The sequence below is a fragment of the Pleurodeles waltl genome, chromosome 12, assembly GCF_031143425.1.
Source record: "Pleurodeles waltl isolate 20211129_DDA chromosome 12, aPleWal1.hap1.20221129, whole genome shotgun sequence".
NCBI classification, from domain to species: Eukaryota; Metazoa; Chordata; class Amphibia; order Caudata; family Salamandridae; genus Pleurodeles; species Pleurodeles waltl.
The window spans coordinates 11,063,836-11,090,409 of record NC_090451.1 but is presented as its reverse complement, the minus strand read 5'-3'; the positions used below and the strand labels follow the sequence as shown (position 1 = coordinate 11,090,409).

General features: G+C 48.0%; 1 protein-coding gene across 1 annotated transcript in view; it reads left to right on the top strand.

The window, feature by feature from the left end:
* PCSK4 (proprotein convertase subtilisin/kexin type 4) overlaps nucleotides 1-26,574 on the top strand; it is a 2,195,633-nt gene that overhangs the window by 496,926 nt on the left and 1,672,133 nt on the right. Inside the window, exon 5 of the mRNA XM_069215864.1 lies at nucleotides 17,818-17,894. Within this exon, the coding sequence (XP_069071965.1) occupies nucleotides 17,818-17,894 (77 nt within the window). The remainder of the gene's footprint in view (nucleotides 1-17,817; nucleotides 17,895-26,574) is intronic.

The following is a 26,574-nucleotide window of genomic DNA, read 5'->3' as shown; positions in this document are numbered from 1 at the left end:
CACTACCTTGACTACTATGCTTGGTATATATTTTGTACATGGTGTATATATCTATTTCTATTTCTGCCTACTTGTTTTTAATATATTACAATGGTTACACTAATTTTCTATTGTCTTTGCATTCTTCCGGGGGGCTTGGGGGGGTGTTACTGTGATGTATTGATATGCATTTGGGTGTGTTGTAGTGGGTGAGGGTGGGGGTGTTGCGTGTGTGTGTCCCTGTTTTTTCGCTCCCACCTCCTCTGTGTCGTAGGTGCAGTACTTACCGTGGTCTTCGCCGCCAGCGTTCGTGCTCCTGGTAGAGGAGCAGGAAGACTATCGCAGGGAGAATTTGGAGTTCCCGGTCCATGGTGTCCTCGTTCCTCGTGGGGTGCGTAAAGGTGAGCGATTTCCCTTCGAAATTCCTGTTTGCGCTGTTTTTTTATCCGCGGTGAATCCGCCCTGGAAAAGGTGGCAGATTGGCCTGTCATAATAGTGTGGGCGGTACATTGTCTCCCGCCTGTCTGTTATCGGTGACCGCCGCGCTGTTTGTTTGTACCGCCGTGGCGGTCGGAGTGTTAAAGTGGCTGTCTTTGTTGGCAGTTTCCGCCACGGTCGTAATTGCCGCTTTAACACCGTCCACCAGGGTTGTAATGACCACCTAAGTCCTTTTGCAGCTCTAATCAACTGTTCGTAGCGTACAGTGCACCTAGACGAGGCCAACCTTCTGATGGATACAACTACCTGTGGATTCCTCACCTAGTGAATACTCCCATGGCACCAGCATTCGAAGGAAATCTTCTTCCTAGCTTCTGCACGTCGACGAGGACGTCACATTTGCCCACGCAACGCCGTCTGACGTCATATAGGCAATAAGAAGTCCTCGCCGACGTCAGTTCCCTTTTTTCCGTGCCATTCGAAACGGTTATCTTCCAGGGAGCTACTGTTGCCTTTCGGTTACAGTGTGTTTTTTTCTGCTGCGTGTCTTTTTCTCTGAGGTTACTATGTCTCAGAGGAAGTCTGGTTTCAAGCCCTGTCGGGAGTGTGGGGGTAAGATGTCAGTTACTGACCCACATTCGGACTGCTTGTGGTGCTTAAGTTCAGACCACGACGTGGCCATGTGTGATTCATGTCAACACATGAATCCGAAAGCCCTGAAGGAGAGAGAAGCCAAACTCTTTATGGCGAAGTTGAAAAGAAAGGAGAAGAAACATCATAGAATATCCTCCTCGCCGAAGTCGCATCAACGTCATCCACACTCCCGGCGCCGTCGGGACTCACGGCGCCATTCGAGCAAGGAGAGGTCTCGATCGAGGTCGCCATCGGCTCGGCGTCGGAAGACTTGGGAGGTCAGTCCCACAGTCACTCCTCACCCATCGACGCCGTTGCCCTCTCTGGCTTCGCCGACTTCGCCTGGGCAGACGTCTTCAGTGATTGAGATGCCACAGCCTCAGGTATTCTCTCCGACGTCGCAGACGTCGAGGCCGGCGTCGGGGTTGCCTTCGATCCAGGCACCCCAGTATCCGGCTTTCCCGGCTCCTGGAGCCGATAATACCGTATTTTTAAATGCGATGTTTACCATCTTCCAGCAGATGGCTCCAGGCAGTGCTCCGACTGGTCCTTCGGGCCCGTTGGCTTTCAGCTTGGGTGCTCCGGCGCTGATACGGCCAGCACCCTTCATGCCCTTTCTCCCCTTGGGGAATGTGGGCTCGGCGCCGGTGTCGGCTACGGTGGCTCCAGAGGTTTCGGCCCCGGAGGTTTCGGCTCCATCGGCTTCGGGGTTTCGGCCAGTGACCCCGCCAGGACCATCTGAGACTCCGAGATGCACTTCTCTTCGTCCAGCGCCTGGCTCGGCGTCGAAGCCTCCTGCGGCGCCTGACATGGCGTCGGACGGATCCGGTGATCAGTGTCGTTCCTCGACTTCTGCAGACGCCATGTCGACGCCGCGTATTGAGGAGAGGTTGCATTCGAGGAGACGGGCTCTCCGCCTCTTGGAGGAACAGGAATATCAACGAGTCCTGGAGGAAGGGGAAATTGAAGATTCTAGCGAGGGTCTTCATGGACTGGATACAGCTAGTGGCCTTGATACTTCCCCTGAGTGGGACTTGTCATCTCCAGGGGAGTATACTGAGGAGGCAGACACTTTTCATGCTGTAATAAGGAAGGCGGCTAACTTCCTCGAACTGCCTTTGCCGGTGGCTGAGGTGAAACTGAATTTACTAACTGAGGTCTTACATCGGGCCTCTACATCGGCAGAGCCTCTTTTGCCATTTAACGAGGCTCTGCTTGAACCGGTATTGAAGGTCTGGAAGAAGCCGGTATCTTCCTCGGCTGTTAATAGGTCTGTGGCCAGGAGGTATCGGGCTGCACCATCTGACCCTGGCTTTCTTTCCAGATACCCTACGCCGGAGAGCTTGGTGGTCCAGGCTTCCTGTTCTGCTAGATCTGCGCCTGGATCTTTTCCAACAGTGCCGGGGAACAGAGACTCCAAAAAGTTGGACTCACAGTCGAAGAAAGTATTTTCGTCCTGTAGCATGGCGTTAAAGTCCACCAACGCTACGTGTATCTTGGGGCGGTACATCTATGCTCTTATGGACGAGATAACATCATCGCATACAGAGCTTCCTCAAGGACTCTTGAATCTCATGTCTGATGCTCAGGCTGCTGCAACCCAGGTTATCCAATCTGGGTTGGATACAACTGACTCGGTGGCTAGAGCGATGGGCACGGCGGTGGTTGCGAGGAGACAGGCTTGGCTTCGCAACTCAGGATTCTCTTCGGATGTGCAGTCGACCCTGTTGGACCTCCCATTTGATGGGGACAAACCTTTTGGTGCCAAAGCAGATTTGGCCTTGGAGAGGTTTAAAGAGAGTAGGGCCACGGCCAAGTCGTTAGGACTACAAGCCGCTTCTTCTGCCTCCTCCAGGTTTTTTAGGAGGTTTCGAGGATTTGGTCGTGGCTCATCCTCGTCTTCCTTTCGGGGGAGATTCCAACAGCCTACCTCCTCTCTCACCTTTAGATCATTTAGAGGGAGGGGTAGGGTCCGTACCAGAGGAGCCTCTCAGCAGTACTCTGCCTCTTCCTTGTCCTCTGGAGGGGTGCAGCAGGGGAATCAGCCTTAGGCTTCCACCAATTCCCACTCACTCCTTTCCTGTAGGGGGACGGTTACTGCATTTTCTTCACAAGTGGGGGGTCATCACATCAGACACCTGGGTTACCAGCATTGTGGGAAAAGGCTACACCCTTCACTTTCGGGAGTTTCCTCCCCCCATCCCGCCCCGCCCGTCTTATTGTTCAGAAGAATACCTCCTGTTGTTAGAACAGGAGGTTCAAGTCCTCCTTTCAAAGGGTGCGGTGGAGTTGGTTCCAGAGCAGGAAAAGGGTCAAGGTTGTTATTCCAGGTACTTCCTGATTCCCAAAAAGGATGGTCGGTTGAGACCTATCCTGGACCTGAGGATTTTGAATTGGTTCCTCAAACAGGAAAAGTTCAAGATGCTGACCCTAGCTCAGGTGCTTTTGGCGTTGAACAAGGGAGACTGGATGGTGTCTGTCGACTTGCAGGATGCTTATTTTCATATCCCGATTCACAAGTCGCACAGGAAGTATCTCCGGTTTGTGGTGGGGTCGCAGCACTATCAGTTTGCGGTCCTCCCGTTTGGTCTTACTTCAGCACCTCGAGTCTTCACGAAGGTGATGTCGGTGGTTGCGGCAGAGCTCAGAAGGAAGGGGATAGCATTATTCCCTTACTTGGACGACTGGTTGATAAAAGCCAAGACTCCGGAGCTTGCGCTGCATCATCTGCAGTCGACGACTCAGTTGTTGTTCGACCTGGGCTTTTCAGTGAACGTGCCCAAATCTCACCTAGAGCCCTCTCAACGCCTCCTGTTCATAGGGGCAGTACTGGATACAACATTGGATCGAGCCTTTCCTCCGCCACAGCGGATTCAAGATATTCAGGAGTTGGTTCCAATGTTTCGAAGTGGAGCGGTCATTCCAGGCCTCAAGGTCCTTCGTCTGCTTGGTCTGTTTGCCTCCTGCATACTGTTGGTCACGCATGCTCGCTGGCACATAAGGGCTCTTCAGTGGTGCCTCCGAAGGCAGTGGTCTCAACACAGAGGAGATCTCAAAGGTTCTGTCAGGATCTCCAGAGATGCTGCCGCGGATTTGAAGCGGTGGATTGCGGACGACAATCTTTCCCAAGGAAGGCCGTTCACGCAGCCTCCACCAGTGACCACGGTCATAACGGATGCTTCCACTCTAGGGTGGGGAGCTCATCTGGGGGACCTGGAGATCAAAGGGCTTTGGTCTCCAGAGGAACAGATGTTTCATATCAATCTGTTAGAGTTACGGGCTGTACGTCTGGCTCTCAAGGCCTTCCTCCCATCCCTTCGCGGTCAGTCGGTTCAGGTCCTGATGGACAATACTACAGCGATGTGGTATATAAACAAACAGGGAGGAGTGGGGTCGTACCTTCTCTGCAGAGAAGCTCTTCGACTATGGTCCTGGGCAAAGGACCATCAGATTTGCTTGGTAGCAAATCATCTGGCCGGACTCTTGAATGTACGTGCGGACAGTCTCAGTCGTCGGTTCTCGGCCGACCACGAGTGGCGTCTCCATCCAGATCAAGTCCGTTTGATCTTCCAGATGTGGGGGTATCCTCGGATAGATCTGTTTGCCACCCGGGAGAACTCGCACTGTCCGTTGTTCTGCAGCCTCCAGTATCCGGTGCAGGGAGCTTTGAGGGACGCGTTTCAGAGAACCTGGTGCGACCAGTTGCTTTACGCGTTTCCCCCCATACCCTTGATTCCTCGAGTGTTGAGGAAAATTCGCCAAGACCGGGCCCAGGTAATCTTAATAGCTCCGGATTGGCCAAGGAGGGTGTGGTACTCCGACCTTCTCCAACTCTCACTGTGCCCTCCGCTCTGTCTCCCTCTCAGGGCAGACCTCCTCTCGCAGTCGCAGGGGCAGGTTTTACACCCCAACCTCCAGAGTCTGCACCTACATGCCTGGAGATTGAGCGGGGCAACCTGAGTTCCTTCTCTCTCCCGCCTGATGTAGTGGATGTTATCTTAGCGGCCAGGCGACACTCCACTAAATCTATCTACGCTAATAGGTGGTCTAAATTTGTGGTATAGTGTGGAGAGAGACAGATTGATCCCTTTACGTGCTCATTTGTCAGATGTTTTATCATTTGCTTTGTCTTTAGCGCAGAGGGGTTGTGCAGTGGCTACTATTAAAGGTTACTTGTCTGCCTTGTCAGCCTTCATTTGTCTTGCAGACCAACCTTCGTTATTTAAATCTCCTATAGTACTTAGATTCTTAAAGGGCCTTATGAATAAATATCCTCCAAATCCTTTCGTTATGCCCCAATGGGATTTGTCCTTGGTCCTAACTTTCCTTATGGGGTCTCTTTTTGAACCTATGCATTCTTGCCCCTTATGATTGTTAGTTCTTAAGACAGTCTTCCTAGTTGCTATAACATCTGCAAGGAGAGTGAGTGAGTTGCAGGCTTTGTCAGTGAAACCCCCTTATACAACTTTTTACGGGGATAAGGTGGTGTTGAGGACCAAGGCTGCTTTCCTTCCGAAGGTTGTTTCACCCTTTCATTTGGCCCAGTCAATTACTCTGTCCACGTTCTATCCTCCGCCTCATCCTTCAAAGGAAGAAGAGAGACTACATTGCTTGGACCCAAAGAGGGCGTTAAGCTTCTACATAGACAGAACGAAGGATTTCAGTCTGGAGGATCAGCTTTTCATCGGATACGTGGGCAAGAGGAGAGGAAAGGCAGTCCACAAGAGAACACTCTCCAGGTGGGTTGTTCTTTGCATTAAAATGTGTTACTCTTTAGCAAAGAAGGATCCTCCTGATCGTATTAGAGCTCATTCCACCAGGGCTAAGTCGGCCACTTCGGCCTTGGCTAGAGGTGTTCCTGTGGTTGACATCTGCAAGGCCGCAACTTGGTTGTCCCTTCACACTTTTGCGAAGCATTACTGCTTGGACTCGGAGGTCAGAAGGGACGGCCATTTTGCACGGTCAGTGCTGCAGGATTTCTTGGTTTGACCATATAGGCACCCACCACCGAGAGCGGTACTGCTTTGGGACTCTATTCATTAGGTGAGGAATCCACAGGTAGTTGTATCCATCAGAAGAACGAGTTACTTACCTTCGGTAATGACGTTTCTGGTGGATACATTAGCTACCTGTGGATTCCTCACGGTCCCACCCGCCTCCCCGTTGCCTCTCTGGTCTCACCAAGTAATTCTTGAGTGTGCTCCTCTTGGTCCTGAGGGCTACAATAGATTATGTATATATGGGCATATGTATATGTTTATATGTGTATATATATATATATATATATAAATATATTTGTATATATAAATATTTAGTGTACATATTTATTTATTTTAAAGAAAAATGTATATATTAAATGTATAGCCATCTTCTTGCAATGATGTGTGGTTTACAATGTTATGAGATGTTGCTATTGTCTTTCATCACATTAGATTATTGTTCCCAGGCACGTAAAAAATGTTGGTACTGACGTCGGCACGTCGGCGAGGACTTCTTATTGCCTATATGATGTCAGACGACGTTGCGTGGGCAAATGTGACGTCCTCGTCGACGTGCAGAAGCTAGGAAGAAGATTTCCGTCGAATGCTGGCGCCATGGGAGTATTCATTAGGTGAGGAATCCACAGGTAGCTAATGTATCCACCAGAAAAGTCATTACCGAAGGTAAGTAACTCGTTCATCTCCAAGCAGAGTATATCCAGATGGATCACCTCAGCCATTCGATTCTGCCTTCACGCAGCGGATAAACCTCTGCATTCATCAGTACACGCTCATTCTACCAGGGCAGTTTCTTCGTCAGCAGCGCTTTTCACGGGGGTTTCCCTGCAAGACATTTGTAGAGCAGCAACATGGAAGAGCTGTCATACATTTACAACGCATTACTGCTTGGAATCACTATCTCAAGGAGAGATAGCAGTGGGTCAAGCAGTCCTCAGGAACCTCTTCAGGTGAAGGTGAGCCATCTTTTTCATTCCTCCATCCTAGAACAGGTATGCACATTGTTTATGTCTCTTATGGTCGGATAGAGAATTATAACTTGTAAAAAAAAAGTAAAAGAGGGTAGAATAGAGAAAAGTGAAGACAATTAACAATAGTATTGACATACGATATTTTCTTTGAAGTATTCCTTGATATATTTTTATATATATAAATATATATTTAGATGGATGTATATACATATATTTTATATATTCATGTGTTTTGTATCATACATGGTTACAATGGTACAATGTGCATAAGTACTGCTCACTACTCTGATTAAAGCATGTGAATCTATGAAAGTTCCAATACTGGAGTAAGAAAATTAGTTACTTACCTGTAACTGTAGTTCTCCAGTATTGGAATCTTTCATAGATTCACATGCGACCCACCCACCTCCCCGGAGAAGCTCACTTTCAACTTCCTCTTTCTTTCTCTCTTTTTTCCTCTTTTTAACGCACTTGTGCTTGAAAATCTGAGATGCTGGAGCTTCTCTCAGGAGGATTCTAGAGGGTGGTGTCGCCTGATTGGTGGATGCTCAAGTTTGGTCCTTTTCCTAAAATGACTCTGATAGACTGTTAAATTGAAGAGGCCTAGGGCCCTTTTGTTAATATATTTCAACACTACTTGTGTAATTTGTACTGGGGGCTCCCATCTCGACGACTGGGAATGATTCAAGTATTTGAATCTATGAAAGATTCCAATACTGGAGAACTACAGTTACAGGTAAGTAACTAACTTTCTTAGCTAGTGTTACAGCTGTTTGTAACCAGATTGGCTGTGCTCACCCTATGTTTACCATTTGTGGCTTGATCGACCCAGCATTTGGCTAGTGTGAGTCAATCCTAACATCAGGCCCTAGTAGCAGCAGGTCCCTTGCTTGTGATAAACCTATTCTAATGTTCTAGGACCAAATCTTCTTCAAGGGTTTACCTCTATCTTGGCCTTGGGGCTTTAAGGGACTTGCACAAAATAAACAGACATAAACTTTTTCTACAAATAGGCTATTAAGTTCAGCAATAGTTGAAGACACTGTAAATCACATCGATCCTGGCATATACATGGGTTCACAGGTTACAAAGTCAGATGCAGTACCCCAGAGGAGATTACAGCATGTGAATCTATGAAAGTTCCAATACTGGAGTAAGAAAATTAGTTACTTACCTGTAACTGTAGTTCTCCAGTATTGGAATCTTTCATAGATTCACATGCGACCCACCCACCTCCCCGGAGAAGCTCACTTTCAACTTCCTCTTTCTTTCTCTCTTTTTTCCTCTTTTTAACGCACTTGTGCTTGAAAATCTGAGATGCTGGAGCTTCTCTCAGGAGGATTCTAGAGGGTGGTGTCGCCTGATTGGTGGATGCTCAAGTTTGGTCCTTTTCCTAAAATGACTCTGATAGACTGTTAAATTCTGTTAAATTGAAGAGGCCTAGGGCCCTTTTGTTAATATATTTCAACACTACTTGTGTAATTTGTACTGGGGGCTCCCATCTCGACGACTGGGAATGATTCAAGTATTTGAATCTATGAAAGATTCCAATACTGGAGAACTACAGTTACAGGTAAGTAACTAACTTTCTTAGCTAGTGTTACAGCTGTTTGTAACCAGATTGGCTGTGCTCACCCTATGTTTACCATTTGTGGCTTGATCGACCCAGCATTTGGCTAGTGTGAGTCAATCCTAACATCAGGCCCTAGTAGCAGCAGGTCCCTTGCTTGTGATAAACCTATTCTAATGTTCTAGGACCAAATCTTCTTCAAGGGTTTACCTCTATCTTGGCCTTGGGGCTTTAAGGGACTTGCACAAAATAAACAGACATAAACTGTTTCTACAAATAGGCTATTAAGTTCAGCAATAGTTGAAGACACTGTAAATCACATCGATCCTGGCATATACATGGGTTCACAGGTTACAAAGTCAGATGCAGTACCCCAGAGGAGATTACAAAATAGTTCATTGTTTGACCTTTGAGGGGATTTGTAATCACAGCACAACAGATCATCTTCCTCCATTGTGTGTAGAAGACTGCTCTGAGGTCTCTGAAGGGGTAATGGGAGTTTGAGGTTTGTGGCTCTGTTGCCACTCTTCTGGGAAGCTTTTTTGGACTGCTGCACTACTGGCTAGACGGTGCGCAAGACAAACTGTCTTTTTAGGAACAGATTTGTGGATCTGTTTGCAGATTCATACATAAGTTGGGTGGGTCTCAGATGAGGAAATGGTGGTCAGGTTAGAACCTAAACAGCGAGAGAAACGGTCAGTCCGGACTGAGTGAAACTTCGGATGAGGAGGTAGCACGCCAGGACTCAGCAGCCTAGTTTGCTCTGAGTGGAGTTCTAGAAGTGGACAAGGGACCTCTATGCTTTATTTCAACATTGCGTGGATCCTTACGTCCTGCATCTTACTTTGGATCAGTAGCCACATGAATGTTTAGAGTGCTCAGTGCGAGATTGCACCTCAGCCTAGAATGCATGGACGACTACCAGCGTCAGCAGTTGGACAACAAATTGACATCTTTGACTTTGTTGCAAACTGTTCAACACCACTGCCAACTCAGGCAATAGCGATGAGTGCCTCTTTGGTAGGATGGTGACCTTACGATCAGACGTTCACTCACAGTATCATTGTATGACATAAGATGGAGGGAGAATTACAACAAACTGTTAAACAACCACTTTCAACCCAGACCATAGTGATGGGCGCTTCTCTAGTAGGATGGTGATTTTGTATGACATTTGAAGGATGGTGCATTACAGTGACCCTAAACCATTTCATCCAGTTTTGAAGAACTACTCAGTCTTGATATAGGCAACTCATCATGATGTAGTACCCGAAAATCAGAGAGGAAAATGTGGAGAACTGTCTTGAAGAAAGTGTTGGCCATTGGCACTGGCTAATTGCCAAGCAGCTGCCACAGATGTTCATCAGCCAGGAATGCTGAACTAGCAGGTAGATGTGCTGCACAGAGGAATATCAGGAAGTTACAAGGAGATCATCCGCAGTGAGTTCCTTGAACTTATTTCCAGTTTTTGGGAAAGCCCCTCAAATGTCTTCTGAAATGACATTACATCTAGGTAGAAGAAAGTGAGTTATAGCTTGTCTGTGAAAACGTTTTGGCTAACTTGCATTTCTCTTCCAGGGGATCCTCATCAATAGTCATAAACATTGAATATTCCCGCCCTTGTGCGGGGACCCCGGAGCATATATAAAATACACACATATTAACATGTGTAAAAAACAGCAATGCAGGCTATAATGTTAAAAACAGGCTAAAATGCTTTATTTCTATGAAGTTTTTTTTTTTTTTTTTTTTTTTTTTTTTAATATTATAAAGCTACAATAGAGAATAAATATCTACCCAAGCCCCTCAAACTAGGCTTAGGGAAGTAAGCAGCAGCAAACTCTAGAGAAAAAGAGAAAAAACTGCATTGAAAAACAATGAAGCATTCTTAGCCAATAGGCTGCATGCAGGTTAACACAGGAGAACCATAAAAACTTTGGCACCGTGCCTTTAAGACCCTGAGCACCTCCAGTATCCCACCATGCCTCAGGGGTGAAGGAAAGGTGACAGTTGGTTCACAGTTAGGTCAGTTCTTTTTTCCGGCTTCTTCTGAGAGGATCCTGGAGCATTGAGCTCTCAGTTTTTCTGAGTTTTTCTCAGAAAAATTCTTTAAAAAAGCGTTTTTTCATTTTTCACTCGACAAATAATATCTTTGTCTGAGCTAGGAAGGTTTTTTCTGACAGAAAAATGCCTTCTCTTTTTGTCAAATGCCCTGCTTGTGGGAAGAAGAAGGCCCAGTCAGATCCCCACTCTCTGTGCATAGTGTGCCTGCCTCAGAGTCACTGCTCTGACACTTGTAAGTACTGCAAGAACATGTCTAGGAGGACTCTGAAAGACAGAGAGAAGATCCGACTTCATGGGCTTCAGGAGAGGAAAAGAACATCGTCTTCCTCACTTCCCAGACAGCCAGAAGGCCATTCTCAGGAGAGAAAGGCCTGGTCGACGTCGACAGGTAGGAAAGTGCCTGTTTGTTCACCGTCGACGTCGTCGCTACCACCGTCTCACCGGCATAGATCGCCGTCGACGGCGACACACCCGACGTCGAAGGGAACGGCGTCGAGGGAACATCAGAGCAGGGGCAGGTCTCCGTCGACGGCAACCCGCCGATCGACGTCGAGCCATCGCCGGCGTGCCCGGTCGCCGCCAAAGGCTGTGCGCCCCCCGACGTCAGGACACACGACGTCGAGATCACCACGACGGCACGAGAAACATCCGCCGTCGACCTCCCATCGCTCCACGTCGAGGCACACGACGGCGAGCAGGTCGAGGTCCAAGGAGCGTCGTTCGACGTCAAGACACTCAACGTCGAGGCACTCAACGTCGAGGCAGGACCAACCGGCTGGGCGCCCTTCGACGTCGAAACAGCCATCGACGTCGACGCAGGTTTTACCTGTCCCACAGGGAGCAGAACATCGCCCCACGCCAGACAAGGTGCCATCTCCAGTGGTCTCCATACCGAGCGACTCTTCTCGGTCAAGAGCGGCATCATCTGGGCATGTCTCGCCCATCAATTTATCTCCGAGATGGCTGGAGAGCCTCAACAGACCAGCGGCCTCCCCAGATTCGCAGTATTCGCGAATGTACTCACCTACTGCCTCCCTGCCAAGAACGCCATCACCGACAGCCAGGGCAGAACGGGCTCGTTCAGCTCCTCGCCAACCAACCGCGAGGCCTAGACGCTCTGCTACAGCGTCTCGCAGCCGATCTCGCTCTCAACGGAGATCCAGGTCGCGGTCAAGGAGAAGATCACCCTCTTGGTCTTCATCAGGTTCTTCTGTCGGGCGTTACTCACCCACCCTTACAGATTCACCACCTGCTAGAGTCTCACCGGTGGATGATATTACCACATTCAACGAGGTGTTGCTAAGAGGGGCGCAGAAACTCAACATAGAGGTTCCAGAACCATCTACCTCCTCATCGATCATCTTTGAGACTCTACAACAGAGATCAGCGTCGAAAAAGTTGCTGCCTCTAGTGCCTGGCTTGCTGCAGCCAACCATGGACACTTTTCTGGCCCCAGCATCGCTTAAGTCTGCCCCGGCTAGGATTCTTAAGAAATACAAGGCTCCAGAACAAGACCCTTTATTCCTTAGAAAGGATCCGCCACCGGACTCGGTGATCATAGCTGCCGCCCGTAAGACCCACTCGGTGGCATCTTCATCCACGGTACCCCCGGATAAAGAGAGCAGGCATCTAGACTCTCTAGGGAGGAAGATATGCGGGACGGCGGCTTCAGCAATGAAGGTCTCCAGTGCGTCTGCGCTCCTGGGCAGGTCCGATCGTTCTCTGTGGGATTCCCTCAGTAGATTTACAGAAAAATTGCCCAGAGAAGACAGACAAGATTTCCAGGAGATACTACAAGAAGGATGCCTGGTATCCAACCAGGTTATCAGCGCGGCAGCGGATGGGGCGGATTTGGCTGCTCATGGGTACGCACATGGTATCTGTGCGAGGAGATCTTCCTGGCTGAGGCTCACTGGCTTGAAACAGGAAGCACAACAGCGCATCCTGAATCTCCCATTTGCCGGGAACTCTCTATTCGGTGCCCATGCAGACGAAGAGATGGCCCGCATGAAGACAGAGGTGGATACCTTGAAGGCGGTGGGCCTCGAAAGAAAGAAAGATTTCAGGAGGAGGTACAGGCCGTATGATAGACGCCCTTTCCAGCAGAGGGTTCAAACCCCTCATTGGGCGCAAAGGTCACAGCAGCGACAGGGAGGACCTCTTTTTCAACGAAGAAACACAAGGGAGCGAGGGTCAAGCAGACCTCAACAATCCACTCCAAAAGCACCCACCAAGCAATGAAATCTCGCTTCCCTCGACACTGTACACCACTCCGGTGGGGGGAAGTATTACGGCTTATCTTCACGAGTGGCACTCTATCACAAGAGACAAATGGGTGCTCAATATTGTCGAACATGGCTATTCTCTTCTTTTCAAACAGCCTCCACCACACTTGCCACCAACCAAAGACAATCCATCTCATCTCAGCTTGCTACGCAAGGAGGCTCTCGCCCTCCTAAGAAAGAATGCCATAGAAAAGGTTCCACCGGCACGAAGAGGACAGGGGGTCTACTCCCGTTACTTTCTAGTGGCAAAGAAGGGTCGAGAGGGCGTTTTCAGGCCAATCCTGGATCTACGGCTGCTGAACAAATACATAAGGAAGCAGAAGTTCAGAATGCTAGCGCTTCACCAGATTTTCCTTCAACTGCATCAGGGAGACTGGATGTGCTCCATCGACCTGCAGGATGCATATTTTCACATCCCAATAGCTCCAAAACATCGAAAATTCCTGCGCTTCCGAGTAGCGTTACAGCATTACCAGTTCAGGGTTCTACCCTTTGGCCTGAAATCTGCCCCAAGAGTTTTCTCGAAATGTATGGCAGTGGTGGCGGCACATCTCCGAAGACAAAGAATATACATATATCCATACCTAGACGACTGGCTACTAAAGGCTTCTTCTCCGAAGCAGGCGAGAAGCCATCGGACATTGTACTAGGAGTTTGCGAAGCTCTAGGTCTTCAGGTCAATTACCAGAAGTCAACCTTGACTCCAACGCAGAATCTTCACTACCTAGGAGCTATCATAAACACAGAACTACAAAAAGTGTATCCTTCGGAGGAACGACTATCCTCAATAAACAAGAAGTGCCAGGACCTGTTGAGAGCCAGCGCACCTACGGCACGTCAGGTGACATCACTACTGGACTCTATGGCATTGTGCATTTTTATTGTCCCAAATGCCAGACTCCACATGAGACCCCTCCAAGAGGCATTGGAGACCAACTGGAGCCAGAGAACAGGTCGCTGGGAGGACACGGTGCGGCTACCGGAGGTAGCACTTCAGTCATTGAGATGGTGGATGCACAGACCTCACCTGTCAGTGGGTGCTCCGTTTCACCAGGTGCTTCCATCCGACACCCTAGTAACGGATGCATCTCTTCAGGGATGGGGGGCTCATCTGGGTCCTTTTCAAGCACAGGGTCTGTGGTCAGACAAGGAAAAGCAGTACCACATCAATATGCTAGAACTCAGAGCGGTTTATCTCGCTCTCAAGTCCTTCATACCGCTAATTCAGGGGAAAACTCTCTTGATACAGACGGACAATACAACCACGATGTATTACTTGAACAAACAGGGGGGAACGAGGTCCCTACCCCTATCGCAAGAGTCCCAAGTGATATGGCATTGGCTCCTGGCCAGAGGAATGTCAATTACAGCAGTTCACCTGCCAGGTCAGCAGAACGTGGAAGCAGACTTTCTAAGCAGACACCTGGAGGACGTTCACGATTGGGTCCTGCACGGCGAAGTCGCAGAATACATCTTCGCGCAATGGGGTCGGCCTCAACTGGACCTCTTCGCAGACGAAGTAAACAAGAAATGCCCAGACTTCGCATCCAGGTTCTACCGTCCGGGATCTCGAGGGAATGCCCTGTTGATCGACTGGTCAGGGACATTTCTTTACGCTTTTCCGCCGATTCCCCTCATTCCGGCAGTGATCAGCAAACTTTACAGATCCAGGACCAGAATGATTCTTATAGCGCCGCAATGGCCCCGACAGTTCTGGCGCACGGATCTCCTCAACCTGTCGGAAGAACCTCACAGGAGGCTGCCGTGCAGACCGGATCTTCTGAGCAGAATGGAGGGCAGGATTCTACATCCCAACCTATCCTCTCTGAGCTTAACAGCATGGCTCCTGAATTCCTGCAGTATGGGCACCTAGGACTCTCGCAGGAGTGCATGAGCATCTTGAAAGAGTCCAAATGACCTTCCACGCGGCGTTCCTACGCTTTTAAGTGGAAGAGATTCTACATATGGTGCTGTCAGAAAGGTCATAATCCCATACGGGCGCAGGAGGATGTCATACTGTCCTATTTGCTTCATCTAGTGAAGTCCGGTCTGCAGGTATCATCTATTAAGGTACATTTGTCTGCTATTACTGCCTATCGCAAATCACCTTCTCAGGAATCCTTCTTTACAAAACCTGTAGTCAAGGATTTCTTAGAAGGTTTGAAGAAAGTTTTTCCGCCAATTCGGAGGCCTTCTCCTCCATGGGAACTGAACATAGTCCTGGCAAAACTTATGGGCCCTCCTTTCGAGCCTATCCATAAGGCCTCTTTACAACACCTTACGTGGAAGACGGCTTTTCTAGTGGCCATTACTTCGGCGAGGAGGGTCAGTGAAATCCAGGCCTTGTCTGCAAAAGAACCGTACACGGTTTTTCATGACAATAGAGTGGTTCTGCGAACTCACCCATCTTTCCTTCCGAAGGTGGTGTCAGAATTCCATATTAATCAGACCATAACTTTACCGACGTTCTTTCCCAATCCGCAGACTCCAGCAGAGAAAGCATTGCACTCATTAGACTTGAAAAGAGTGCTGAAATTTTATCTGGACAAGACAAAATCGATTAGACACTCTAACCGCTTGTTTGTAAACTATGGTCATTTAAGGACAGGAGAGGCAGCTTCTAAACTAACAATATCAAGATGGATAGTTTCTTGCATTGTTAATACTTACCAGCTAGCTAATAGACAATTGCTAGCGCGGCCTAGAGCGCATTCCACAAGGGGTAAAGCAGCTACTGCTGCTCTCCTTAACAATGTTCCGATATCTGAGATTTGTAAAGCTGCTACATGGAAGTCTGTCCATACGTTTACAAGACATTATTGTTTAGACTCAGATGCAAGAGCGGATGCCCAAGTGGGGCAGGCCTCTCTAAGAAATCTATTTGCGTAAGACATATCTATTCCTGCACTTCTATCGGACAGTCCGCTGGGTTTAGGGATGGGCTTGCTAATCTATTCAATGTTTATGACTATTGATGAGGATCTCCTGGAAGAGAAGGATAAGTTACTTACCTGTAAATCCTAGTTCTCTTCCAGGGGTATCCTCATCAAAGTCATAAACAACCCACCCTCCTCCCCGGACGCACGTCTCCTAGAAGTGCAGGACAGACTGTGTTTTGAATCAGTTATACAAATTGTCACCGTAAAAAGAACTGACCCAACTGTGAACCAACTGTCACCTTTCCTTCACCCCTGAGGCATGGTGGGATACTGGAGGTGCTCAGGGTCTTAAAGGCACGGTGCCAAAGTTTTTATGGTTCTCCTGTGTTAACCTGCATGCAGCCTATTGGCTAAGAATGCTTCATTGTTTTTCAATGCAGATTTTTCTCTTTTTCTCTAGAGTTTGCTGCTGCTTACTTCCCTAAGCCTAGTTTGAGGGGCTTGGGTAGATATTTATTCTCTATTGTAGCTTTATAATATAAAAAAAAAAAAAAAAAAAAAAAAAAAACTTCATAGAAATAAAGCATTTTAGCCTGTTTTTAACATTATAGCCTGCATTGCTGTTTTTTACACATGTTAATATGTGTGTATTTTATATATGCTCCGGGGTCCCCGCACAAGGGCGGGAATATTCAATGTTTATGACTTTGATGAGGATACCCCTGGAAGAGAACTAGGATTTACAGGTAAGTAACTTATCCTTATTCTTCGATGTCTGCTTTGTTTCACCTCTTTTTCCTCTATTTCTTGCTGTTGTTCATGAATATCAGTAAACGCACCGTGATGGAGAAAGAAAGGTTGCCTTTAATTCATTCTCCATCATAGAACTCACAACTGAATTCATGTACAATTCACCCATACCCCAGAGAAAGCAACAGAATGAATTTTAATTAATTTTGGTATTCTGTAATCCTAGCAGATTTATTGAGCTTTAAGATATGTGAGCTGTGCCCTCTGTGATAGCAGGATTACCTGGATGTTTGAAAGGACCAGTACAATTTGGCTGACAGTAAAGCTGCAGTACCTGGCTCCCCTCTTCTTTTTATTTTCTATTTTGACAAACATCTTTAAAACGTGTAAGGGGTAGGTCGTCAAGGGTACTTATAGGGAGAGCTGGCAAATATGTCAGCTGCCTAAATCTATGGGTCTGATTTAGAACTTGGCGGATGGTTTACTCTGTCACAACGGTGACAGATGTCCCGTCTGCCGAAATCTAAATCCCATTGTAGGAGGTTGGCTCTGTATATACTATTTCAAAGTAAGAAATAGTGTGCACAGAGTCCAAGGGTTCCCCTTAGAGGTAAGATAGTGGCAAAAAGAGATAATACCAATGCTCTATTTGTGGTAGTGTGGTCAAGCAGTAGGCTTATCAGAGGGTATTGTTAAGCATTTGTTGTACACACACAGGCAATAAATGAGGAACACACACTCAAAGACTTACTCCAGGCCAATAGGTTTTTATATTGAAAAATATATTTTCTTAGTTTATTTAAATAATGGCACTCAGGTAAGTCCCTTGTAACTGGTACCCCTGGTACCAAGGGCCCTGATGCCAGGGAAGGTCTCTAAGGGATGCAGCATGTCTTATGCCACCCTAGAGACCCCTCACTCAGCACATACACACTGCTTCACAGCTTGTGTGTGCTGGTGGGGAGAAAATTACTAAGTCGACATGGCACTCCCCTCAGAGTGCCATGCCAACCTCACACTGCCTGTGGCATAGGTAAGTCACCCCTCTACCAGTACAAGTCCTCTCCTCATTACCCTGTTCATCATACACCCACCCAAGGCAGGATAGCTAAGATTTGAAGAAAACGGTTTTGATACTGTTGGTATGTCCACTTTAAGTATTGTACAAACCATTAAAAAATGTAAATAAAACAACTGAAATCTAAAATGTTCAAGCACTACTGACTGCAGTGTGTTTTTTCTTTCTTTTAGGACCCACTGGCAAGTTATGACTTCAATGGCAACGACCCCGACCCACAACCTCGCTACGACCCAAGTGATGAGAACAGGTGAAGCTTCAGTTGCTCAGCAGTCTTCCCGATCCACTGCCTGTGGCCAGTACAAGTCCTCTCCTCATTACCCTGATGCAGACCGCACAACTCCCTATTAACCTGATAGGGACTGCAGACTTCTCCTCTATTGCTCTGGTGGGGACCTCAGTCCTGTCCTCTGTTGCCCTGGTGGGGACTGCAGTCCTTTCCTCTGTTGCCCTGGTAGAGCAGTTCTTCCCTTCATCATCCTCATGGATGAAAGCAGTCCTCTCCTCCACACCTTACCGGAGACAAAAGTCATCCCTGAATGTCCCTGCTGAATGCAGCAGTCTTCCCTTCATGAGGTGGGAGTTTTCTTCTCCATTGCCCTGCGGGGGCAGCAGTCTTCCCTTCATGACCTTTGTGATGGCAGAAGTTCTCTCCTCCATTGCCCTATTAGGACTGTCTTAGCTACATTTCCGCCAGCCGCCCTCCACTTTCTGAAAAGGCATAAATGTGTTGTTTCACTAATTTTCTGATAACAGGAGAAAGAAAAGCTGGGGAAATGATTATGAAAAGAATTGATTGAAGATTTGTGAGTAGATTGTATATCTCTGTGGTTCCCAACCTTTTGGCTTCTGATGAACCCCACTGAATCACTACTGGAAGCTGGGGATCCCAGAGCAATATGTATGATCTACATTTCAAACAATAAAACAGTAATTCACAAACAATACACAAAGAAGTACACACTAAATAAATACTCTGTGATGGGTTCTTTTGGGGTACTTTTAGAATGCACAAGAATAGACTCAACCAAATATTATACTGGGTGGATTTTATTTAAGTTGTGTATGTACAAGTAAGTGGTCTTAGTCCATTTCCTTTCTTTATCTCTTTCCACAGTCCTTCTTTCTTATCTTGTTGGGTTTCTCTGTTTGTTTGTTCTGATGTCCCTTTGTTTTTTTCTTCTTTTAGGTATAGAGCTTTTTGAATCACCTGTATGAGCCACGTCCCTCCAGGGACGTGGCTGGTTCTTTTGCCTTGTGTTGTGTCAGTGATTTCTCGTTCCGATTCGACTGCTCCTTTGTCCTCGCTTGTCCCGGCTGTCTCTGTCCGGGTTACCTCATCATCTCCGCTGGTTGGTCTTCCTCCTCCTTCCTCGCTTTGCTCGGCGTCCTCCTTCTCCTCTGAGCTCTCTTTTCACTGGTGCACTCTCTCCCCGTTTTAATCCGGATATCAGGGTTTGTTAGTAGAGTCCTGCCCTCTTTTCTCTCTCCAGTATCCCCGGGGTATGACAATATCGTCCCGCTTCTTTGTTCTGCCATAGGGTTGTCGAAACCCTGTTACACACACTCCCCCTTGGGAAAGGCTGATCGAGACCTTGCTCCACGGGATGTCTGGAGAGTCCGCAGTAGGCAACTGGCTGCCTGGGAGATGGTGAATCTGGAACATAAACGGTTGGAGTTCCATAAACCATCTCAGTATCCTTGGATTTGTGTCTTTATGTCGTGCTAACCAGGTGAGGGGAGCATGATCATTATATAAAACAAAGGGATGGCCCAGTTAATAATATTGGAGGCTTTCTATCGCCCATTTAATCGCCAGAAATTTCCTTTCTATTAAGGATAATGTTGTTCTCGGGGTAGTAGTTTTCTGCTGATGAAAACAAAGGGGTAATTGGTGTCTTGTTATTTCTTCTGGGACAAGACGGCACCTCTACCGACATCAGATGCGTCTGTAGATAGAACATTTTTGTGAAGTCGGGGCACCGTAAAACTGGTTCTGTTGTCAGGCTTCTTTTTAGTGTCTCATAACTGCAGAGTTGGTGTTGACTTAATTCCTTAATCTTGGAGGTTTGTTCTTTTTTTAAAAGATCAGTCAAAGGGGCTGCGATCGTTGATGATTGAGTCGATGATTGAGTAATTTGGAATAAACCGACGGTAATACCCTACCATTCCTAAAAAGGACTGTACTTCTTTTTTTGTGGTAGATGGAGGTACGTTGAGGATAGATTCAAATTTATTTAATTGGGTTCTTATCTGTCCTTTCCCCATATCATATTCTAGGTATGCAATAGCATCACATGCCAGGTGACATTTCTCGAGATTAGCAGTTAATCCTGCCTCGACTAGTGTTTGGAACACCTTAGCTAGTTGTTGTAAGTGGTCATCTCAGGTTTCCCTATATATTACGATGTCATCAAGATATGGTGCCGCATGTCCTGTATGAGCATGTAAGAGTCTGTCCATTAATGTAGGAAGGTAGCCTCTTTCTAGCCTTGTTACCCCCAAATTTGGCCTGTTTGTGAGCACATGTCAGGGTGTTTTTACTGTCTCACTGGGATCCTGCTAGCCAGGACCCCAGTACTCATAGTGGAAACCCTATTTGTCAGTGTGTTTGATATGTGTCACTAGGATCCTGCTAGCCAGGACCCCAGTGCTCATAGTTTGTGGCCTGAATGTGTTCTTGGTGTGGTGCCTAACTGTGTCACCGAGGCTCTGCTAACCAGAACCTCAGTGCTTATTCCCTCTTTGTCTTTTATATTGTCACTGCAGGCTAGTGACCATTTTCACCAATTCTGATTGGCACACTGGAACACCCTTATAATTCCCTAATATATGGTACCTAGGTACTCAGGGTGTTGGGGTTCCAGGAGATCCATATGGGCTGCAGCATTTCTTTTGCCACCCATAGGGAGCTCAGACAATTCTTACACAAGACTGCCACTGACGCCTGTGTGAAATAACGTCCACGTTATTTCACAGCCACTTTACACTGCACTTAAGTAACTTATAAGTCACCTATATGTCTAACCCTCACTTGGTGAAGGTTAGGTGCAAAATTACTAAGTGTGAGGGCACCCTGGCACTAGCCAAGGTGCCCCCACATTGTTCAGGGCAATTTCCACAGACTTTGTGAGTGCGGGGACACCATTACATGCATGCACTACATATAGGTCAATACCTATATGTAGCTTCACAATGGTAACTCCGAACCTGGCCATGTAACATGTGTAAGATCATGGAATTGTCCCTTCATGCCAAATCTGGCATTGGGGTGCCAATACCATACATCCCCGGGGCTCCAGCATGGCGTAGCCTCTCCTGGCCTCTGGTAATACTTTGAAGGGCACAGATGGTGCCCTCCTTGCATAAACCAGTCTACACCGGTTCAGGGATCCCCCAGCCCCTGCTCTGGCACGCAACTGGACAAAGGAAAGGGGAGTGACCACTCCCCTGTCCATCACCACCCCAGGGGTGGTGCCCAGAGCTCCTCCCGTATGTCCCAGACCTCTACCATCTTGAATGCAGAGGTGTGAGGGCACAATGGAGGCCTCTGAGTGTCCAGTGCCAGCAGGTGACGACAGAGACCCCTCCTGATAGGTGCTTGCCTGACTAGGTGGCCAATCCACGTCTGAGGGCTGTTTAGGGTCTCTCCTGTGGGTTTCTCATCAGATAACGAATGCAAGAGCTCACCAGAGTTCCTCTGCATCTCCCTCTTCGACTTCTACCAAGGATCGACCGCTGACTGCTCCAGGATGCCTGCAAAACCGCAACAAAGTAGCAAGAGGACTACCAGCAACATTGTAGCGCCTAACCCTGCCAGCTTGCTCGACTGTTTCCTGGTGGTGCATGCTCTGAGGGCTGTCTGCCTTCACCCTGCACTGGAAGCCAAGAAGAAATCTCCTGTGGGTCAACGGAATCTTCCCCCTGCTAACGCAGGCACCAAACGTCTGCTTCACCAGTCCTCTGGGTCCCCTCTCATCTTGTCGAGCATGGTCCCTGGAACATAGGAGCTGGATCCTCGACAGTCCAGTGGTCCATCAGTCCAAATTTGGTGGAGGTAAGTCCGTGCTTCCCCATGCCAGACAGTAATCCTGTGTACTGCGTGAACTGCAGCTGCTAGGGCTTCTGTGCACTTTTGCAAGGAATCCTTTGTGCACAGCATAGCCCAGGTCCCCAGCACTCCATCCTGCATTGCTCAACTCGCTGAGTTGACCACTGGCTTCGTGGGACCCTTCTTTGTAGGGTTGAGACGACCGCTGTGCTCAGATTTCTTGAACCCCTGTTCAAGTGCTTCTGTGGGTGCTGCCTACTTCTGCGTGGGTTCTCTGTGTTGCTGAGCGCCCCCTCTGTCTCCTCCTCCAAGGGGCGACCTCCTGGTCTTTCCTGGGCTCAGGCAGCACCCATTTTCTTCAACTAGGACCTTTGCAGCTAGCAAGGCTTGTTTGCACTCTTTCTGCGTGGAAACAACTCTGCATCCTCCAGCACGCCGTGGGACATATTCTTTGCAAAGGAGAAGTTCCTGACGTCTTCCGTTGTTGCTGAATCCTCAGCTTCTTCCACCCAGAAGCAGCAATTTTGCACCTTTGTCCGGGGTTTAGTGGGCTCCTGCACCCCCTGGACACTTTTGTGACACTTGGACTTGGCCCCCTTCCTTTACAGGTCCTCAGGTCCAGGAATCCGTCTTCAGTGCTTTGCAGTCAGTTGTTGTCTTTGCAGAATCTCCTATCACGATTTTAGTGTGCTTCTGGGGAAGTAGGGTAACTTTACTCCTACTTTTCAGGGTCTTGGGGTGGGGTATTGTAGGAGGCTGGCCTGGCTTGTAGTGGGTACCTAGGGGTACTTACACCTTGCACCAGGTCCAGGTATCCCTTATTAGTGTAGAGGGGTGTCTAGCAGCTTAGGCTGATAGAAAAGATAGCTTAGCAGAGCAGCTTAGGCTGAACTAGGAGACGAGTGAAGCTCCTACAGTACCACTGGTGTCATATGCACAATATCATAAGAAAACACAATACACAGATATACTAAAAATAAAGGTACTTTATTTTCATGACAATATGCCAAACGTATCTCAGTGAGTACCCTCAGTATGAGGATAGCAAATATACACAAGATATATGTACACAATACCAAAATATGCAGTAATAGCAATAGAAAACAGTGCAAGCAATGTATAGTCACAATAGAATGCAATGGGGGCACATAGGGATAGGGGCAACACAAACCATATACTCTAGAAGTGGAATGCGAACCACGAATGGACCCCAAACCTATGTGACCTTGTAGAGGGTCGCTGGGACTGTAAGAAAACAGTGAGGGTTAGAAAAATAGCCCACCCCAAGACCCTGAAAAGTGGGTGCAAAGTGCACCTAAGTTCCCCAGATAGCACAGAAGTCGTGATAGGGGAATTCTGCAAGGAAGACCAACACCAGCAATGCAACAACAATGGATTTCCAGACGAGAGTACCTGTGGAACAAGGGGACCAAGTCCAAAAGTCACGATCAAGTCGGGAGTGGGCAGATGCCCAGGAAATGCCAGCTGTGGGTGCAAAGAAGCTGCCACCGGATGGTAGAAGCTGTGGATTCTGCAAGAACGAAAAGGACTAGGAACTTCCCCTTTGGAGGATGGATGTCCCACGTAGTGAAGAAGCTTGCAGAGGTGTTTCCGTGCAGAAAGACCGCAAACAAGCCTTGCTAGCTGCAAGGGTTGCGGTTAGGGTTTTTGGAAGCTGCTGTGGCCCAGGAGGGACCAGGATGTCGCCAATTGCGTGAGGAGACAGAGGGGACGTCCAGCAAGACAAAGAGCCCACTCAGAAGCAAGCAGCACCCGCAGAAGTGCCGGAACAGGCACTTCGAAGTGGAGTGAACCGGAGCTCACCCGAAGTCACAAAGGAAGGTCCCAGGACGCCGGAGGACAACTCAGGAGGTCGTGCACTGCACGTTAGAGTGCCGGGGACCCAGGCTTGGCTGTGCACAAAGGAAATCCTGGAAGAGTGCACAGGAGCCGGAGCAGCTGCAAATCACGTGGTACCCAGCAATGCAGTCTAGCGTGGGGAGGCAAGGACTTACCTCCACCAAACTTGGACTAAAGAGTCACTGAACTGTGGGAGTCACTTGGACAGAGTTGTTGAGTTCAAGGGACCTCGCTCGTCGTGCTGAGAGGAGACCCAGAGGACCGGTGATGCAGTCTTTTGGTGCCTGCGGTTGCAGGGGGAAGATTCTGTCGACCCACGGGAGATTTCTTCAGAGCTTCTAGTGCAGAGAGGAGGCAGACTACCCCCACAGCATGCACCACCAGGAAAACAGTCGAGAAGGCGGCCGGATCAGCGTTACAAGGTCGCAGTAGTCGTCTTTGCTACTTTGTTGCAGTTTTGCAGGCTTCCAGAGCAGTCAGCGGTCGATTCCTTGGCAGAAGGTGAAGAGAGAGATGCAGAGGAACTTTGATGAGCTCTTGCATTCGTTATCTAAAGAATTCCCCAAAGCAGAGACCCTAAATAGCCAGAAAAGGAAGTTTGGCTACTTAGGAGAGAGGATAGGCTAGCAACACCTGTAGAAGCCTATCAGAAGGAGTCTCTGACGTCACCTGCTGGCACTGGCCACTCAGAGCAGTCTAGTGTGCCAGCAGCACCTCTGTTTCCAAGATGGCAGAGGTCTGGAGCACACTGGAGGAGCTCTGGGCACCTCCCAGGGGAGGTGCAGGTCAGGGGAGTGGTCACTCCCCTTTCTTATGTCCAGTTTCACGCCAGAGCAGGGCTGGGGGATCCCTGAACCAGTGTAGACTGGCTTATGCAGAGATGGGCACCATCTGTGCCCATCAAAGCATTTCCAGAGGCTGGGGGAGGCTACTTCTCCCCAGCCCTGACACCTTTTTCCAAAGGGAGAGGGTGTAACACCCTCTCTCTGAGGAAGTCCTTTGTTCTGCCTTCCTGGGTCAAGCCTGGCTGGACCCCAGGAGGGCAGAAACCTGTCTGAGGGGTTGGCAGCAGCAGCAGCTGCAGTGAAACCCCGGGAAAGGTAGTTTGGCAGTACCCGGGTCTGTGCTAGAGACTCGGGGGATCATGGAATTGTCTCCCCAATGCCAGAATGGCAATGGAATTCCATGATCTTAGACATGTTACATGGCCATGTTCGGAGTTACCATTGTGACGCTATACATATGTCGTGACATATGTATAGTGCACGCGTGTAATGGTGTCCCCGCACTCACAAAGTCCAGGGAATTTGCCCTGAACAATGTGGGGGCACCTTGGCTAGTGCCAGGGTGCCCACACACTAAGTAACGTAGCATCCTACCTTTACCAGGTAAAGGTTAGACATATAGGTGACTTATAAGTTACTTAAGTGCACTGGTAAATGGCTGTGAAATAACGTGGACGTTATTTCACTCAGGTTGCAATGGCAGGCCTGTGTAAGAATTGTCAGAGCTCCCTATGGGTAGCCCATAGGGATCTCCTGGAACCCCAAAACCCTGGGTACCTCAGTACCATAAACTAGGGAATTATAAGGGTGTTCCAGTAAGCCAATGTAAATTGGTGAAATTGGTCACTAGCCTGTTAGTGACAATTTGAAAGAAATGAGAGAGCATAACCACTGAGGTTCTGATTAGCAGAGCCTCAGTGAGACAGTTAGTCATAACACAGGTAACACATACAGGACACACTTATGAGCACTGGGGCCCTGGCTGGCAGGGTCCCAGTGACACATACAACTAAAACAACATATATACAGTGAAATATGGGGGTAACATGCCAGGCAAGATGGTACTTACCTACAGGTATCTTGGACACCCTTAGTGTTTTCTTACACTCCCAGTGAACCTCTAAACACTACACTAGGCCAGGGGTCCCTAAGTGTTTCGCATTCCACTTTCTTAGTATATGGTTTGTGTTGCCCCTAGGCCTATTGCATCCTATTGTATTGTACAGGGTTTGCACTACTTTTCTAACTGTTTACTTACCTGATTTTGGTTTGTGTGTATATTTTGTGTATTTTACTTACCTCCTAAGGGAGTATATCCTCTGAGATATTTTTGGCACATTGTCACTAAAATAAAGTACCTTTAGTATTGTGATTCTTATGATCCTGTTGAGTGGAAAACAGCAAAAAAGACAGGAAATAGTAAAAATAATGCCAGAGCATACTTCCCCGAGTAAGGTAACCCCATTGATACCAGCCCACCTGCTTGAGGTGGATGACGAATCTGATGAGGAGGGACCCTATGGAACAGCACATAGTCCTTCTCAGCTGAATGTGAAATATCAAGAGGATTATGACAAATACGAGGAATATGATCCACAGTATTACACAGCTCAGTAACAACCTCACCAAGAGGGAAGGCTCTATATACCAAGTTCCCTTATTACTGACTTGCAAGTCATGTTGGCGGACTATAGAAAAAGATTCCCACCTGCAGATGAAGAAGCACCTCAGTCAGTTTCGCCAGTAAAATCACCAACGCCTCAGGTAGCCACCCTGCTTCAGAGGCCCAAATCTTTACCATTAGCTAACGTTTATACATCTAATACAGCTCTCTTACAGGACACCGACATCCCTGAAGAAGAACAGGAGAAGTTGAACTTCAAGAGAATCACTCGGAATCGGGTGATTATTTACTACTAACTCCATCATCTCCTTGACCTATGAAGGTAGATTAACCTCCATAGGACATCAGGGGACTTCACAATCTCAATTGGGCATGGGAAGATTTGCGCTTCCCATGCCATCCAAGCAAATGGATTGTTTTATATACAACTTCAAGGAGCCATTCCAAAAGTCAATGCGTTCCATGCCATTGGTCAATTATATACGGAAAGAAGGGTTGAAGTTCATTCAAAACCTGGCAACAGTCACAGCAGTACTCCTGCGTCTGGATAAGAAATATAGGGCACCTGAAGATGCCACCAGCATGCTTAACTGGTCACCCTCATCCAGAC